The sequence below is a fragment of the Balaenoptera acutorostrata genome, unplaced genomic scaffold (assembly GCF_949987535.1).
Source record: "Balaenoptera acutorostrata unplaced genomic scaffold, mBalAcu1.1 scaffold_1482, whole genome shotgun sequence".
In the NCBI taxonomy this organism is placed as follows: Eukaryota; Metazoa; Chordata; class Mammalia; order Artiodactyla; family Balaenopteridae; genus Balaenoptera; species Balaenoptera acutorostrata.
The window spans coordinates 713-16,165 of NW_026645557.1; the positions used below are offsets into that span (position 1 = coordinate 713).

At 35.8% G+C, this 15,453-nt stretch overlaps 1 protein-coding gene across 1 annotated transcript; it reads left to right on the plus strand.

Annotated features, from left to right (window-relative positions):
* Positions 1 to 582: 582 nt before the first annotated feature.
* Positions 583 to 15,450, plus strand: LOC103001955 (A-kinase anchor protein 11; the record flags this gene model as incomplete). The annotated part of the gene is made up of 6 exons (XM_057539303.1): positions 583 to 675; positions 2,762 to 2,878; positions 5,583 to 5,630; positions 11,207 to 11,341; positions 12,740 to 13,004; positions 13,562 to 15,450. Coding segments are annotated over 6 exons (2,547 nt in total), but the record flags the coding sequence as incomplete, so codon positions are not given.
* Between the last annotated feature and the right edge of the window lie 3 nt (positions 15,451 to 15,453).

The following is a 15,453-nucleotide window of genomic DNA, read 5'->3' on the forward strand; positions in this document are numbered from 1 at the left end:
TTTTTTCAGTTCATGTTCATATCTTAGCCTGAAAACTTCCACTCATTAATGAAAACAGAATCACTTAAACTTTTGAATGTTCAGATATTGGGGGAAAAAACAGTTCAATAAACACCACATATACTCTTCACTTAGATTTACTTTCTGTTAACATTTTGCCACACCCATTCTGTGTGTGTACATATATACACACTTCCCTTTTGAAACTAAATGAGAGTAGGCTACAGACATTATTTTACTTCTCTTCTTAATATATCAGCATGCATCTCTTAAGAACATCAGCATTATTACCACCCCTCAGGAAATCGTTAATTCCGTAACACTGTCTAACATGCAGTCCATGCACAGATTTCCCCAGCTGTCTCAAGTATCCTTGTTACTTTTTCATTGCCTCTCATCTAAGATCTAAGCGAGGTTGACACTCTGTGTTTGGGTATTGTGTTTCTTTGGTCTCCCCCAGTCTGCTCCAGTTCAATGGTCTAGATTCTTTTCTCATGATGGCAAATCTTTGGAAGAGTCTGCACCAGTTATCTTGTAGAACATTCCCATATTCTGAGTTCATTTGTTTTTCCCTGTGGTTAGGTTCAGCAGGAACACCTCAAAGATGATGTCATGGTCATTCCACTCTGTCAGATCAGGCAGGCAGTGCATATTTTTAGTGCCAGGCTTGACCAGGTAGATAAGTTGTAACCACCAGGTATCTCCAATCTAAAGACACATAATCCCTTTGTAATTAACACTATTAATAAATAATGTGTAAGGTGATGTTGCAGAATCTTGTTCCCCAATAGCTTTTAACCCAGTGGATTAGGGTAATTGATGATCCTTTCCTAAGTCAGTAATTACATTGGAGGGAGTTACAAACGGAATTTTTAAATTTTGTCATTCTGTTCATATCTGTTAGCCAGCATTCTAATGTAAAGTAGCGCACTCCCCCAATCCCCACCCTTTTTATCTGTCTCTTTTAATGGACTTGTAGTTTTTTTTTTAAATTCAGTTGTTATACTCCATTATCATTTTTATTTTTTGATGCTCAGATTATCCCAAATTTGGCCAATGGGAATTCCTTCAAGTTGGCTTCTGTGTTCTTTTGAAATAACCCAGTTAATCTGCATGTCCTTGCATTCTTTCACAATAAGATGTCCCAGCCACACTTCATACATTTCTGCCTCAGACCTGGAACCAGCCATTCTGTCAAGGGGGATCTAGTTCTTTTAATTGGTGAATGGTATTTAGAAATCAAAATCTGTGTGCTGGGTATGCTCATTGCTACCGAGGGTCATTGCTTCTATGATGTATCAATGGGAAAATGTAGTACATACATCTGAAGAATCTTGAGTTCATATTGAAAGTTCAAATTTAACATTGCATTTTTTCTTAATTGCTTTGATTTCATATTTGCATCCCTTAGATAAGATTTCCACTAATTTTTAATTTATTAAAATTAGCGAACATTTATTGCGTTCATCTTGTATGTGAGGTACTGAAATCTGGGGAAATAAATAGAGTAAAAGACAATCTCTGACCTCAGTAATTTGGTTTAATGGGTAGGAAAGACTATATATGAAAGCAGTTATTATAACATGTTGTGATATAGGTTAAATGATCTTAATGTGCAAACAATACAGTAGGAACTTAGAGATTTATTATGACTAAGGGATGGGAAAATCTTCACAGGTCTTGGGATGGGTAGGATTTCTACAGGGGAACATTGGGGAGTAAGGACATTTCTGACAGAAGAGCAGATCAACAAATCAGAAGGTAGAGAGAAATTAATGTTCTGTTTATGTCCAAATTTAATACCCATTTTTTTTTTTAGAGGCAATTTTTTTTAAAAATACAATTTAATTCTATTTTAATTGATAGGAAATCACCTCCAAGTTTATGTAAATCTTTCAAATTCCTAGTACATTTATTTTTTATTTATTTATTTATTTTTGGCTGTGTGGGTCTTCGTTTCTGTGCGAGGGCTTTCTCCAGTTGTGGCAAGCGGGGGCCACTCTTCATCGCGGTGCGTGGGCCTCTCACTATCGCGGCCTCTCTTGTTGCGGAGCACAGGCTCCAGACGTGTAGGCTCAGTAATTGTGGCTCACGGGCCTAGCTGCTCTGCGGCATGTGGGATCTTCCCAGACCAGGGCTCGAACCCGTGTCCCCTGCATTGGCAGGCAGATTCTCAACCACTGCGCCACCAGGGAAGCCCCCCATTTTTTAATGTAACTTTTTCCTCCCTCTGTTTCTTTGCACTTGTGACATCTTTCTCTTTCCAGTCTGGAATGCCTTCCCTCATTTTCATCATACAGCTGCTTTAAGACCCCTGAAAAGCCTTGTTTTGAGTTATTATCTCTTTCTTTTTTTCCATCTCCAACTTTGTTATGAGAGTCATCACGTTGTTAGCATACCTTACTATTAGCTTCCACATCGTCTCCTTATATAAATTGTTGCTCCTGTTCTGCCAGTGACTTGGAAATCAGACATGTGATCTGTTAGGTTTTAGTGCAGGGTGAGAGTGAGAGAACCTGGCTGAGGGCCTCGTGGTCTCCAGTGGGTTGAGTGACTGGGCTGTGGCATGTGTGTGTTGAACACGTGGAGCTCTACTTTAGCCTTTTGTTCTTTCTTCCTCTCAGCTGAGTTGAGTTCTGTTACATCAAAAGGTTTCCAGTGAATATTCATTGGAAAGTTAGTGACTCTTCATTTAATCCATCACCAGGATTTTTTACCTTGTCTTAGAATTAAGTAAATTAAGAATATCTTTTATTTTCAGAGCTTCAGTGAAGATGTGTTCCAGTCCGTAAAGTCTTTATTGCAGAGTGAGAAGGAACTATGCAGTGTATCAGCAGAGGACTGTTTAAAGCAGGATGAACATGCCAGTTTGACTGAGGTTTGACAGATTACTCTCTATACCCTTTCCTAATGCAGCACAATGTATTTTCATGTATCTTTGTAGAACTGCATCATCTATTTTTAGAATGCCTAAAATTTCTACACATTAATACATGTGTGAGAAGTACCTGTTTTAAATATTAAATACCTGCTAACATTAGTGTATTATAATGAGCACATTTAATTCACTGCACAGGCATTACCTGCCACTCATCAGACACACAGCACTGTATTAGATGATTTCTGCTATGTTCAGTAATTGGGACTTTCATACTAAAATTTTCTACTCTGAAATAAAATATATACTTATTTCTTATATTTATTTTTTGGGTTATTGTTTTCTTGGTTGTTTAAATTCAGTGCTTTGGTTCAAAATGAAAAAGGAGTGGTACGTTTATTTTGAAATTAAGATATTTACCACCTTACGGATATGATATACTACTTGCTCATCTATTTCTCTGTTGCATCAGCGTTTCCAGCCTTTGTTTGAATTTATTACTATAAAAAGGAGTTAAATTTTTTTCAACAGTATAGCCATAGTCCATCAATACATTTATGTTACCAAAGAAGAGAGATAGGGTATTGGGCCATTGAAGCTCAAAACCAATAAACACGTGAATTAAAAAATTTTTTTGAAATCAGGGTTCTAATAAAAAATCTTGATTATTATTTTTGGGAATGATTTTCTTTCATATTCCTTGAGAAACTGTATTTGAAGTAGTTCCATAGGATGGTGAGCACACCTTTCAGACCCTGTAATGGTCTCTGACCTGTGCCTCTTCTTTTTGTATCAGCTCAGTGCTGTGGCTCTTGGCTGTTCTCCTCTTTTTTATCCTTTTTTACTTTATTTTAGTAAAGCCAAGCCACTCCTAATCTCCTCAGCTGTTGCCAAGCGTGACAAGTCTTCTGTGTCCTCTGCCCTCAAACAGTTTTCCAGCCGTCTCTCTCCAGTTGCTTACATAGTGCCCCTCTGAGCCCACATTCCTCAATCAATGGGAAATTCAAACTTCTGCTGGCACCTTCAAAACCCTATGCCAGTTTATTTTCTCTTTTGTATTCAGTGAAAGGAAACTTGAAAGAATAGAAGGAATTTCTCATTTTAGGCTATAGATATCTCCAAGTATCTTTTTGAAGAAAGGAAGGAAACTTGTTATTTGAGTGTCTTGTTATTTGAGTGTCATCAAGTGCCTATGATGTGCTAGGCACTTTCCTTCACATTATCTAATTAATCCTCACAACTGTGGGAGAGGAGGTGTGTTACCTTAAGTTTTATAGGTGAGGAGACAGGCTCCTGCAGGTTAATAACTTACCTAGGCACCTGGAAATTAACTGTAACATTTCTGTGAAGTAGTACCCATAATTAATGAGAATAAAGATTCTGGAATAATCTAAGATTCTGACTTGCTTTTTAATTATCAGAAAGAGATCTAAAGTATATTGAGTGTTGCTTCGTATTTTAACTATGCTGTTTTCCATTAATGCTTGAGAATTGATTATCTGTATTGCTGCCATTTAAGTGCTTCATATTTTTAGTCACAGTACTTGCTTAGTAGACAGTTCACTAGTCTATCTTCAAGTGACCAAAATTTCTTCTTATGATGTCAAAGACATAAAAGGAATATAAATTTTTAAAATAATACTTTTTCAGGTTATAAAAGTGTACGTCATCCATATAGAAAAATAAGAAATACTGAAAGCATAAAAAAGAAAATGACTATCATTAATCCTGTGAATTAAGAAAGAAAAAACCATGGGGGAAAAGAGTAGAGAAAAATAAGATCACTTATAATTCCATCATTGAGAGTTAATCACCACTTATAATTTGGTATATTATCGTCCAGTATTATTTTCCATGCATATGTTTTTAAAAATAAGGTTGAAATTGTGTGCATAGTCTATATCATATTTCTGTAACTTGTCCTTTTTACTTAATAGTGTGACATTTCCTCAGGCCATTAGATTTTCTTCAGTAATTTAATTTACATAAACTTTTGCAGAGAAATCTCTGTGTAAAGGCATTGAAGGAAAAAAGTGATGATATCCCAAAGAGTCAATCAGGAGGTAGCCTTGGGGGTGCCCAGGGAAGGCCTCTCTGAGGAGGTGACATTTAGGTTGGAACTTAAAGAATGAGGAGGAGCTAGGCATGTAAACATCCATGGAATAGAGATCCGGGTTGAAAGGGCACCACTCTGAAGCCCCTAGGCAAGAATGTTCTAGTGTGTTCTGGATCCAGAAAGGGGCCCATGTGTATGAATGAAAGTGAGGGAAAGTTGAAGGCACCAGCTAAGCCAGAGCCTTGGGCCCTGTGTTAGGACTTTGCACTGAGAAGCCTGGAAAGGTTTCGACAGGGAAATGACAGGATAATTCCTGGGGCAGGTGGGAGAGGATTGGAGGTGCACAGGTGAGAAGTGGCATCAGGGGCTATGGAGAGAAGTGGGTACATGTGAGATACGTTTGGGGACTAGAATTGATTGAACTGGCTAATGAAGTGGCTGTGGGGGAGGTTTAGGAACCTCAGTTCTGGAGCCAAATCTTTGGTGAAAAAACTTTCTGATCATCTTAGAAAAAATTAATCATCCTGTCCACGACAGCAGCATTTTAATGCTTTGTGTGCTTTTTTTTGCTGTTTCTCAGCTCTGTCAACAGTCTAATTGAGACAAGACTTTAAAATTTTAATGGATCTTTATTCCTTTTTTATTCAGGTCACATTTCTAGGTTTTAATGAAGAAACAGATGCTGCTCATATACAGGTATGGTCGATTTATTGAACTGGAAAGGGCCCTGAGAGATTATGTGGAACAAATTTTAAGAGCATGGAAAATTTGCCTTATTAGCCCCAAATTTACATTAAACTCTTCTGTTACCATTCCTATTTAAAGTTAAAAGATGACATTTTGAGATCAATTTTTGAGTGTGCCTTGGACATTTTCACTTTTAGTGTTTTCACCAAGCGTCCTTGTTATGACAGAAAGCAGTTTTAGGTTAAGAGACCACAAAAGTCACTTATCTGAGAAGGTTGCAAACTGCAGGCTGACTTTTTCTCCATTCTGTCATAATGTAGACTGAACGGTTTATTTTTTTATTTTGATGTTTTTATAATCTAACTTCAACAGTCATATTCTTATGTTTTTAATTGAGATAGAATTAAATTTAAAAGATAAAATTTGTAAAAAGTTGTGAAAATTTTAGCCTGTTTGATTTAGGCAGGTATTTATAAAGGGACTGACAGTTGAGATTAGGATCAGCAAAGGAAAGCTCCACAGTTATGTGAAGAGGAGTTGAAGCTCGTGTAGATGTTGTAGGCGTACTTTTTTTCACCTCGTACCGCTTCTTAAAATTTGTGATTGCCGTGCTTCCTTTTGTGTCAGTAAAGCATCTCCTAGCAGAAGAAGCAACACTGCATTATTTATAAAGATAATGCATATCAGGTGATGATGAATGAAAACTCTGCTGTGTGTCTTGATTGTGCTCTTTCCTGAAAGAAATAGTTTAGACAGAAAGCACAAGAGAAGATATAGTTCCGAGAACGTAAGGCTGAAAGAAGTATCCAAAATATTTCTTTCATACTCTACTTCCTCTTTAAGAATTACTGATAAAACCAGGAAAATACCCTATGAAGGGTCAAAGATGTTAATAATTCTTTTAACTGGGCAAAACAGTTACATCAAAAGGGCAAATGAGAAGAAAAACAAAGGCATTTTCTTTTCCTTTACATCTTCATAAAATTTTCAGTAAAGTCTGATATAATACCTTAGAGAGGAAAGGCAGAAAAATAGACTTGGATTTTATAAATATGTAACTTAAGCTCCAAAGAAGTATATTCTATAGGCAAGAATCCCATTTGAAAAATTCCATGGTTGACCAGAGCCTCCCATCAAGCCTCTTAGATAGCCTCAACCACCAGAGGGCAGACAACAGAAACAAGAAAAACTACAATCCTGCAGTCTGTGGAACAAAAACCACATTTACAGAAAGATAGACAAGATGAAAAGACAGAGGGCTATATACCAGATGAAGGAACAAGAAAAAACCCCAGAAAAACAACTAAATGAAGTGGAGGCAGACAACCTTTCAGAAAAAGAATTCAGAATAATGATAGTGAAGATGATCCAGGACCTCGGAATAAGAGTGGAGGCAAAGACTGAGAAGATGCAAGAAATGATTAACAAAGACCTAGAAGAATTAAAGAACAAACAAACAGAGATGAACAATACAATAACTGAAATGAAAACTACACTAGAAGGAATCAATAGCAGAATAACTGAGGCAGAAGAACGGATAAGTGACCTGGAAGACAGAATGGTGGAATTCACTGCTGCGGAACAGACTAAAGAAAAAAGAATGAAAAGAAATGAAGACAGCCTGAGAGACCTCTGGGACAACATTAAACACAACAACATTCACATTATAGGGGTCCCAGAAGGAGAAGAGAGAGAGAAAGGACCAGAGAAAATATTTGAAGAGATTATAGTCGAAAACTTCCCTAACATGGGAAAGGAAATAGCCACCCAAGTCCAGGAAGTGCAGAGAGTCCCATACAGGATAAACCCAACGAGAAACACGCAGAGACACATAGTAATCAAAGTGGCAAAAATTAAAGACAAAGAAAAATTATTGAAAGCAGCAAGGGAAGAACGACAAATAACCTACAAGGGAACTCCCATAAGGTTAACAGCTGATTTCTCAGCAGAAACTCTACAAGCCAGAAGGGAGTGGCATGATATACTTAAAGTGATGAAAGGGAAGAACCTACAACCAAGATTACTCTACCCAGCAAGGATCTCATTTAGATTTGATGGAGAAATCAAAAGCTTTACAGACAAGCAAAAGCTAAGAGAATTCAGCACCACCAAACCAGCTCTATAACAAATGCTAAAGGAACTTCTCTAAGTGGGAAACGCAAGAGAAGAAAAGGACCTACAAAAACAAACCCAAAACAATTAAGAAAATGGTCATAGGAACATACACATCGATAGTTACCTTAAACGTGAATGGATTAATAAATGCTCCAACCAAAAGACACAGGCTTGCTGAATGGATACAAAAACAAGACCCATATATATGCTGTCTACAAGAGACCCACTTTAGACCTAGGAACACATACAGACTGAAAGTGAGGGGATGGAAAAAGATATTCCATGCAAATGGAAATCAAAAGAAAGCTGGAGTAGCTATACTCATATCAGATAAGATAGACTTTAAAATAAAGAATGTTACAAGAGACAAAGGAAGGACACTACATAATGATCAAGGGATCAATCCAAGAAGAAGATATAACAATTATAAATATATATGCACCCAACATAGGAGCACCTCAATACATAAGGCAACTGCTAACAGCTATAAATGAGGAAATCGACAGTAACACAATAATAGTGGGGGACTTTAACACCTCACTTACACCAATGGACAGATCATCCAAAATGAAAATAAATAAGGAAACAGAAGCTTTAAATGACACAATAGACCAGATAGATTTAATTGATATTTATAGGACATTCCATCCAAAAACAGCAGATTACATGTTCTTCTCAAATGCACACGGAACATTCTCCAGGATAGATCACATCTTGGGTCACAAATCAAGCCTCAGTAAATTTAAGAAAATTGAAATCATATCAAGCATCTTTTCTGACCACAATGCTGTGAGATTAGAAATGAATTACAGGGGGAAAAAACGTAAAAAACAGAAACACATGGAGGCTAAACAATACGTTACTAAATAACCAAGAGATCACTGAAGAAATCAAAGAGGAAATCAAAAAATACCTATAGACAAATGACAATGAAAGCACGACGACCCAAAACCTATGGGATGGAGCAAAAACAGTTCTAAGAGGGAAGTTTATAGCTATACAAGCCTACCTAAAGAAACAAGAAAAATCTCAAGTAAACAATCTAACCTTACACCTAAAGAAACTAGAGAAAGAAGAACAAACAAAACCCAAAGTTAGCAGAAGGAACGAAATCATAAAGATCAGAGTGGAAATAAATGAAATAGAAACAAAACAATAGCAAAGATCAATGAAACTAAAAGCTGGTTCTTTGAGAAGATAAACAAAATTGATAAGCCATTAGCCAGACTCATCAAGAAAAAGACGGAGAGGACTCAAATCAATAAAATCAGAAATGAAAAAGGAGAAGTTACAACAGACACTGAAGAACTAGAGAGCATCCTAAGAGACTACTACAAGCAACTCTATGCCAATAAAAGGGACAACCTGGAAGAAATGGACAAATTCTTAGAAAGGTATAACCTTCCAAGACTGAACCAGGAAGAAACAAAATATGAACAGACCAATCACAGGTAATGAAATTGAAACTGTGATTAAAAATCTTCCAACAAACAAAAGTCCAGGACCAGATGGCTTCACAGGTGAATTCTATCAAACATTTAGAGAAGAGCTAACACCTATCCTTCTCAAACTCTTCCAAAAAATTGCAGAGGAAGGAACACTCCCAAACTCATTCTATGAGGCCACCATCACCCTGATACCAAAACCAGACAAAGACACTACAAAAAAAGAAAATTGCATACCAGTATCATTGATGAATATAGATGCAAAAATCCTCAACAATATACTAGCAAACAGAATCCAACAACACATTTAAAAAGATCATACACCACGATCAACTGGGATTTATCCAGGGATGCAAGGATTCTTCAATATATGCAAATCAATCAATGTGATACACCATATTAACAAATTGAAGTATAAAAACCATATGATAATCTCAATAGATGAAGAAAAAGCTTTTGACAGAATTCAACACCAATTTATGATAAAAACTCTCCAGAAAGTGGGCATAGAGGGAACCTACCTCAACATAATAAAGGTCATATATGACAAACCCACAGCAAACATCATTCTCAACGATGAAAAACTGAAAGCATTTCCTCTAAGATCAGGAATGAGACAAGGATGTCCATCTTTGCCACTGTTATTCAACATAGTTTTGGAAGTTTTAGTCACAGCAATCAGAGAAGAAAAAGAAATCAAAGGAATACAAATTGGAAAAGAAGTAAAACTGTCACTGTTTGCAGATGACATGATACTATACATAGAGAATCCTAAAACTGCCACCAGAAAACTGCTAGAGCTAATTAATGAATTTGGTAAAGTTGCAGGATACAAAATTAATGCACAGAAATCTCTTGGATTCCTATACACTAATGATGAAAAATCTGAAAGAGAAATTAAAGAAACACTCCCATTTACCATTGCAACAAAAAGAATAAAATACCTAGGAATAAACCTGCCTAAGGAGACAAAAGACCTGTATGCAGAAAACTATAAGACACTGATGAAAGAAATTAAAGATGATACCAACAGATGGAGAGATATACCATGTTCTTGGATTGAAAGAATCAACATTGTGAAAATGACTATACTACCCAAAGCAATCTACAGATTCAATGCAATCCCTATCAAATTACCAATGGCATTTTTTACAGAACTAGAACAGATCATCTTAAAATTTGTATGGAGACACAAAAGACCCCGAATAGCCAAAGCAGTCTTGAGGGAAAAAAACGGAGCTGGAGGAATCAGACTCCCTGACTTCAGACTATACTACAAAACTACAGTAATCAAGACAATATAGTACTGGCACAAAAACAGAAACATAGATCAATGGAACAAGATAGAAAGCCTAGAGATAAACCCATGCACCTATGGTCAACTAATCTATGACAAAGGAGGCAAAGATATACAATGGAGAAAAGACAGTTTCTTCAATAAGTGGTGCTGGGAAAACTGGACAGCTACATGTAAAAGAATGAAATTAGAATACTCCCTAACACTATACACAAAAATAAACTCAAAATGGATTAGAGACCTAAATGTAAGACTGGACACTATAAAACTCTTAGAGGAAAACATAGGAAGAACACTCTTTGACATAAATCACAGCAAGATCTTTTTGATCCACCTCCTAGAGTAATGGAAATAAAAACAAAGAAAAAAAAAAAAGAAAAATTCCATGGTTAAACTTTAGGACTGCAGGTTGACATTTGCAGCTAAAAACTATTAAATGCCTGAATTGTCGTGGATGTGTGAAATAACCCTGTAAATTTTTGTTATAGCTTGGTATCATTATGTTTAAAAGGCTACAGAAATAGTCATTTAAAAATATTTTAAGTACATTTTATTTTTGAGTTTTTACAAAATTGATTGTGGCCAGGAAACTGCGTATGTTAACTATTATGAAGTGGAAAATTTATTAACCAGGAGACCTTATGATTATTTTATAAGGCCACATTATAGGGATTTTAACAAAAGTGTTATGCTACAGTGTTATTTATTGTGTTATTGCTTTAAATTAGGATTTGGCTGCAGTTTCTTTGGAACTCCCAGATCTTCTGAATTCACTGCACTTCTGCAGTCTAAATGAAAATGAAATTATTTGTATGAAGGATATAAATAAATCATCAGATATAAACAATGGTCCTCTAAACCAGGTAACTTTTATATATTATTTCTAATGAGTTTTTGTTGGCAAATTTTACAGTGACATTTGATTTAGTGTATTAAACTTTTAAATGCTTGGGTGAAGTTTCTTTTTGTTTAATGCCATCTCAAGGAAATATGATTCATAAGAAATCTAACTCAAGAATCTTTGAAATCACTGAAGGGTAAAATAATTTTGGTCATAGCTTTAAATTAGATTTTCCATGTGTGAAGCTCTATAAGTGGTATGCAAGTACATATTAATTTTTTTCTAAAATTTGATTAATTCTGGATTTCTTGAACTGCTACCTGTGTATAAGTCATAGGAATTTTTCCCTCTTATTTCCAGTTTCAAATTTGTGTAAATAGTGTGCTGTATGTTTTAGAGAACATACTTTAACTCATTTTCTTGTTTAAAAAATTCCATATAAAATGGATATCTGAAGATATGTTCTTTGTTTATAAACAAAAATGTCATCATTTCCAAAAGGTCATTAGTTTTGTGACATTGAACTTTTAGTTCTTTATTAAGTGTTACTTTGTTGTTAATACCGCAAAGAAAACTGAATTGCATGTTTTCCCTCCTGAAAATTGAATTATTAGTATATTTAAAATTTGAATTGCTTATTCCCTGAAGTATAAAATACCACTGTGTTCGTTATGAGATTTATAGATAAAAGTAGAACTGCTCTCTTCATTTTCTTAATTATATTTTTCATTTATACTTAGTTTTATTTGCTAGGATACAAGAGGTGATTAGCTATTTTATCTAATTTCTAGTTTTTTGAATAAGTCATTTGTCAATATTTACATTTTTAAAAATAATATGGAAAAATCTGGCGACTTCTATTTTTAATCAAAGCTATAAACATTATTGTAAATTGAAATACTAGGGGAATTTAGGTAAAAGGAGGGGATGATTCTTTTATGATAGGAGAGAATGTGGTATCATACTAAAAGCTACAAGAAAATGGGATACAGAAAGACTAAGACCTGGTTACTGTCCTCAAGCAGTTTACAGTGTAGTTGGTGAACTAGGTGAATGATTAAATAAGAAAAATCACAGGACTGTACAATAATACAGGAAAACATAATTGTCAAAGGAATGGATAGCAGGTTCTGTAACATTTAAGGAGATAGAATAGGTAGAATTTGAATACCTGGATAAGAGAAAGATGGGAGAAAAAGAGATTGAGAAGTGAGAAGTATTGTAGAGAAAGAATGAGGAAAAGAATTAAACATTACAAAACCAGGGAGCCTTTCAGGATGCATGTGTTTCTTTTCTTCTTCTTCTTTTTTTTTAAAATGGGATCATGTTATTTCTAGGCTTCATTTCCAGGTAATATGTCTTATAAGTATAATATATTTTGAAATTAAAATTATTCTTATCATCTTTTATCTTTCCCAAGAGTCATCATCCTGGAATGCTTTGTGTCATGAGAGTGTCATCTACATTACCAAGACTCAGAATTGATTTTATCTTTAGTCTCCTAAGTAAATATGCTATGGGTATAAGGTACACCCTGGACACATGTTTGCATCAGAAGTGCCAACTTGAGGCCACTAATGAAGATGATGACGATACTAACCAGTCAGTATCTTCCATCGAAGATGACTTTGTCACTGCCTTTGAGCACTTAGAGGAGGAAGAGACTTCAAAGCCATATAATGATGGTTTGTTCTTTACTAGATTTTTTTCTTGAAATAGAGAATTAAGGTGTAAAGTTCAGTTTTAAAAGTTTTAAGGCAGACTTGTTCAGTTGAAATTTATTTTGAAATTTGATCAAGTTTAAGCATCTAAATCTTTTTTTCTGATTGAGGAATTAATTTCCTTGTGATTTTAAGTTCATCGTTATCTGGTTTTTAGTTTTGTTCTTTCTCTTCTTATTTAGGTAGTACTGTTCAAGTACTGTTTCCCTTATTACATTAAGCGTTTGGAACATGCCTAAGTTCAAATTTGAGCAGACTTAGCTGACAGAGTCACCTAAATATTAGTGTTTCTAACATGCGACAGTGTGCTAGGCATTCTGTAGACCAGGTATTCCCAGATGTGGGGTAAAATAAAGCATGTACTTGCTTTTAAGTATGATTTGGGATGAACCTGTTAAACAATATAGTGTAGAAGACACAGTACAAATAAATATTTCATGCTTCAAGTCTACTTATTCCCATTGATTTAAATTAATTAAAAAATTCTGTTCAAGAATAATCATTTTATTCTTTTCCTGTAGGAATAAACATTACTGCACTAAGGAGCCAGTGTGATGCTGCTTCACAGACTATTTCTGGTCACCGTTTAGAAACCCATGATTTCAGGGTTCTGGTTGGCTCTGGGTGGCAGAAGTCATTGGCTAAACCTTCTGCTTCTTTAATAAGTATTCTGGGACATAAAGAACTGCCTTCTGTGAAACCTTCAGTCACGACATCAGTTTCTGAGCCTTGGGTCCAAAGGAGTTTCTATAGGTCATCTACTGCTTCAGATAAAGATAGTGATGCTGATGTGCAGAAACAGTTTTTCTCTTCTTCTCCTGCCTACTCGTCTGAATCAGAATGCTCAAGTCCAAGTCCTGTTATTTTCTTGGATGAAGAAGGATATCAAAAAAGTTTAAAAGCAAAACTTGAGTTACCTAAAATTCCTGTGATGAAAGATGATATTGAGGATTCAGACTCAGAAGTAAGTGAGTTTTTCGATAGCTTTGATCAGTTTGATGAACTAGAACAGACTTTGGAGTCTGCTTGTCCATTTCTAAAAGATCCTGCCATAGGGAAGCTGTCACAAAAAAAAGGGCACAAACATGAAAAATTGTGTTCTGTAACCACTACAATGAATCCTCAAAAATTCAAGTTTGATCGTCCAGCTCTCCCAGCTAATGTTAGGAAGCCAACTCCTCGTAAACCAGAATCCCCTTACAGTAACCTGTGTGATGCTCCAGATTCTCCCCGCCCAATGAAGGCATCAGGGGAAGACAGTGGTTTGTTTAGCCCTATTCGATCCTCTGCTTTTAGTCCTCTTGGAGGCTGTACTTCTGCTGAATGTTTTTGCCAAACAGATATTGGTGAAGATAGGATTCATGAAAATCATGATTCTGTGTATTATACCTATGAAGATTACGCAGATAGCCTTTCATGTGAAGTACTGGGCTCGGTTCTTTATACCCAACATACAAATGCAACATCCAACATTAATGGTATTAAAAAGGGAGAAAATAAAATGGTAGCTCTTAAGTGTGGAAGCCTTGATCAAAAAAGTAAATCTAAAAATAAATCCTCAATGATTAAAGATAGCATTCAGAAGTTTGCAGCAGATCTTGTGGAGAAAAGTTTTGGCAGTGCATTTAAAGACTTACAGAAAGGAGTCTTTTCATGTACCAATGCTTTGTGCCAATTAGCCGTCAAATTGACATCATCCGTTTTTCAGATGGCATTTAATGAACTGAGAAGGCAGCGTGCGTTTTCATTGAAAGAACGTGCCATTAGTGGTCTGGCTAATTTTTTGGTGAGTGAAGCTTTCGCAAATGCTCTAAAAGATTTACAGTATGTAAAGAAGCAGATCTTTACAAACACTGTTGCTAGGTTTGCTGCAGATCTTGCTGAAGAACTTGTTTTTGAAGGCATCATGGAAGTGTGTCAGTTTTCGTATCCTCCAACACCTGCATCTCCACAGTGTCGGTCATTTGACTATGAAGACAAAGTAGTGAAGTCCTATGCAAAAGATTTGTCTGAATCTGTAATACAGGAAGCGTTCATTGAGCTGTCTCAAGTTGACGTGACCTTCACAACAAAGGCAGCAGTTAGTGTTTCCACAGATAACATTAAGTATGTGAGTGCAGAAAATGTAGTGCCATCGACACAGACGTCTACGTTTTCCCCTACTTTTAATGGTCAAACAATTATGGTGACAAAACCAATGCAGGAATATAAAAAGGAATACACAGTACAACAGGCCTTGTTTTGTACTTCTGGAGTTGTTACTTCTATACCAGTGCCCTTGGCAGGAAGTGCCCTTCTCCCATATCATATTTCATCTAATATGTATCAGGCAAAGTCTCATCCATCATCTGATGATAGTAATTTGAATGGTGGTTCTACCCAAGCAGGGGTTGCCACAAAAAACAAAGAGGAG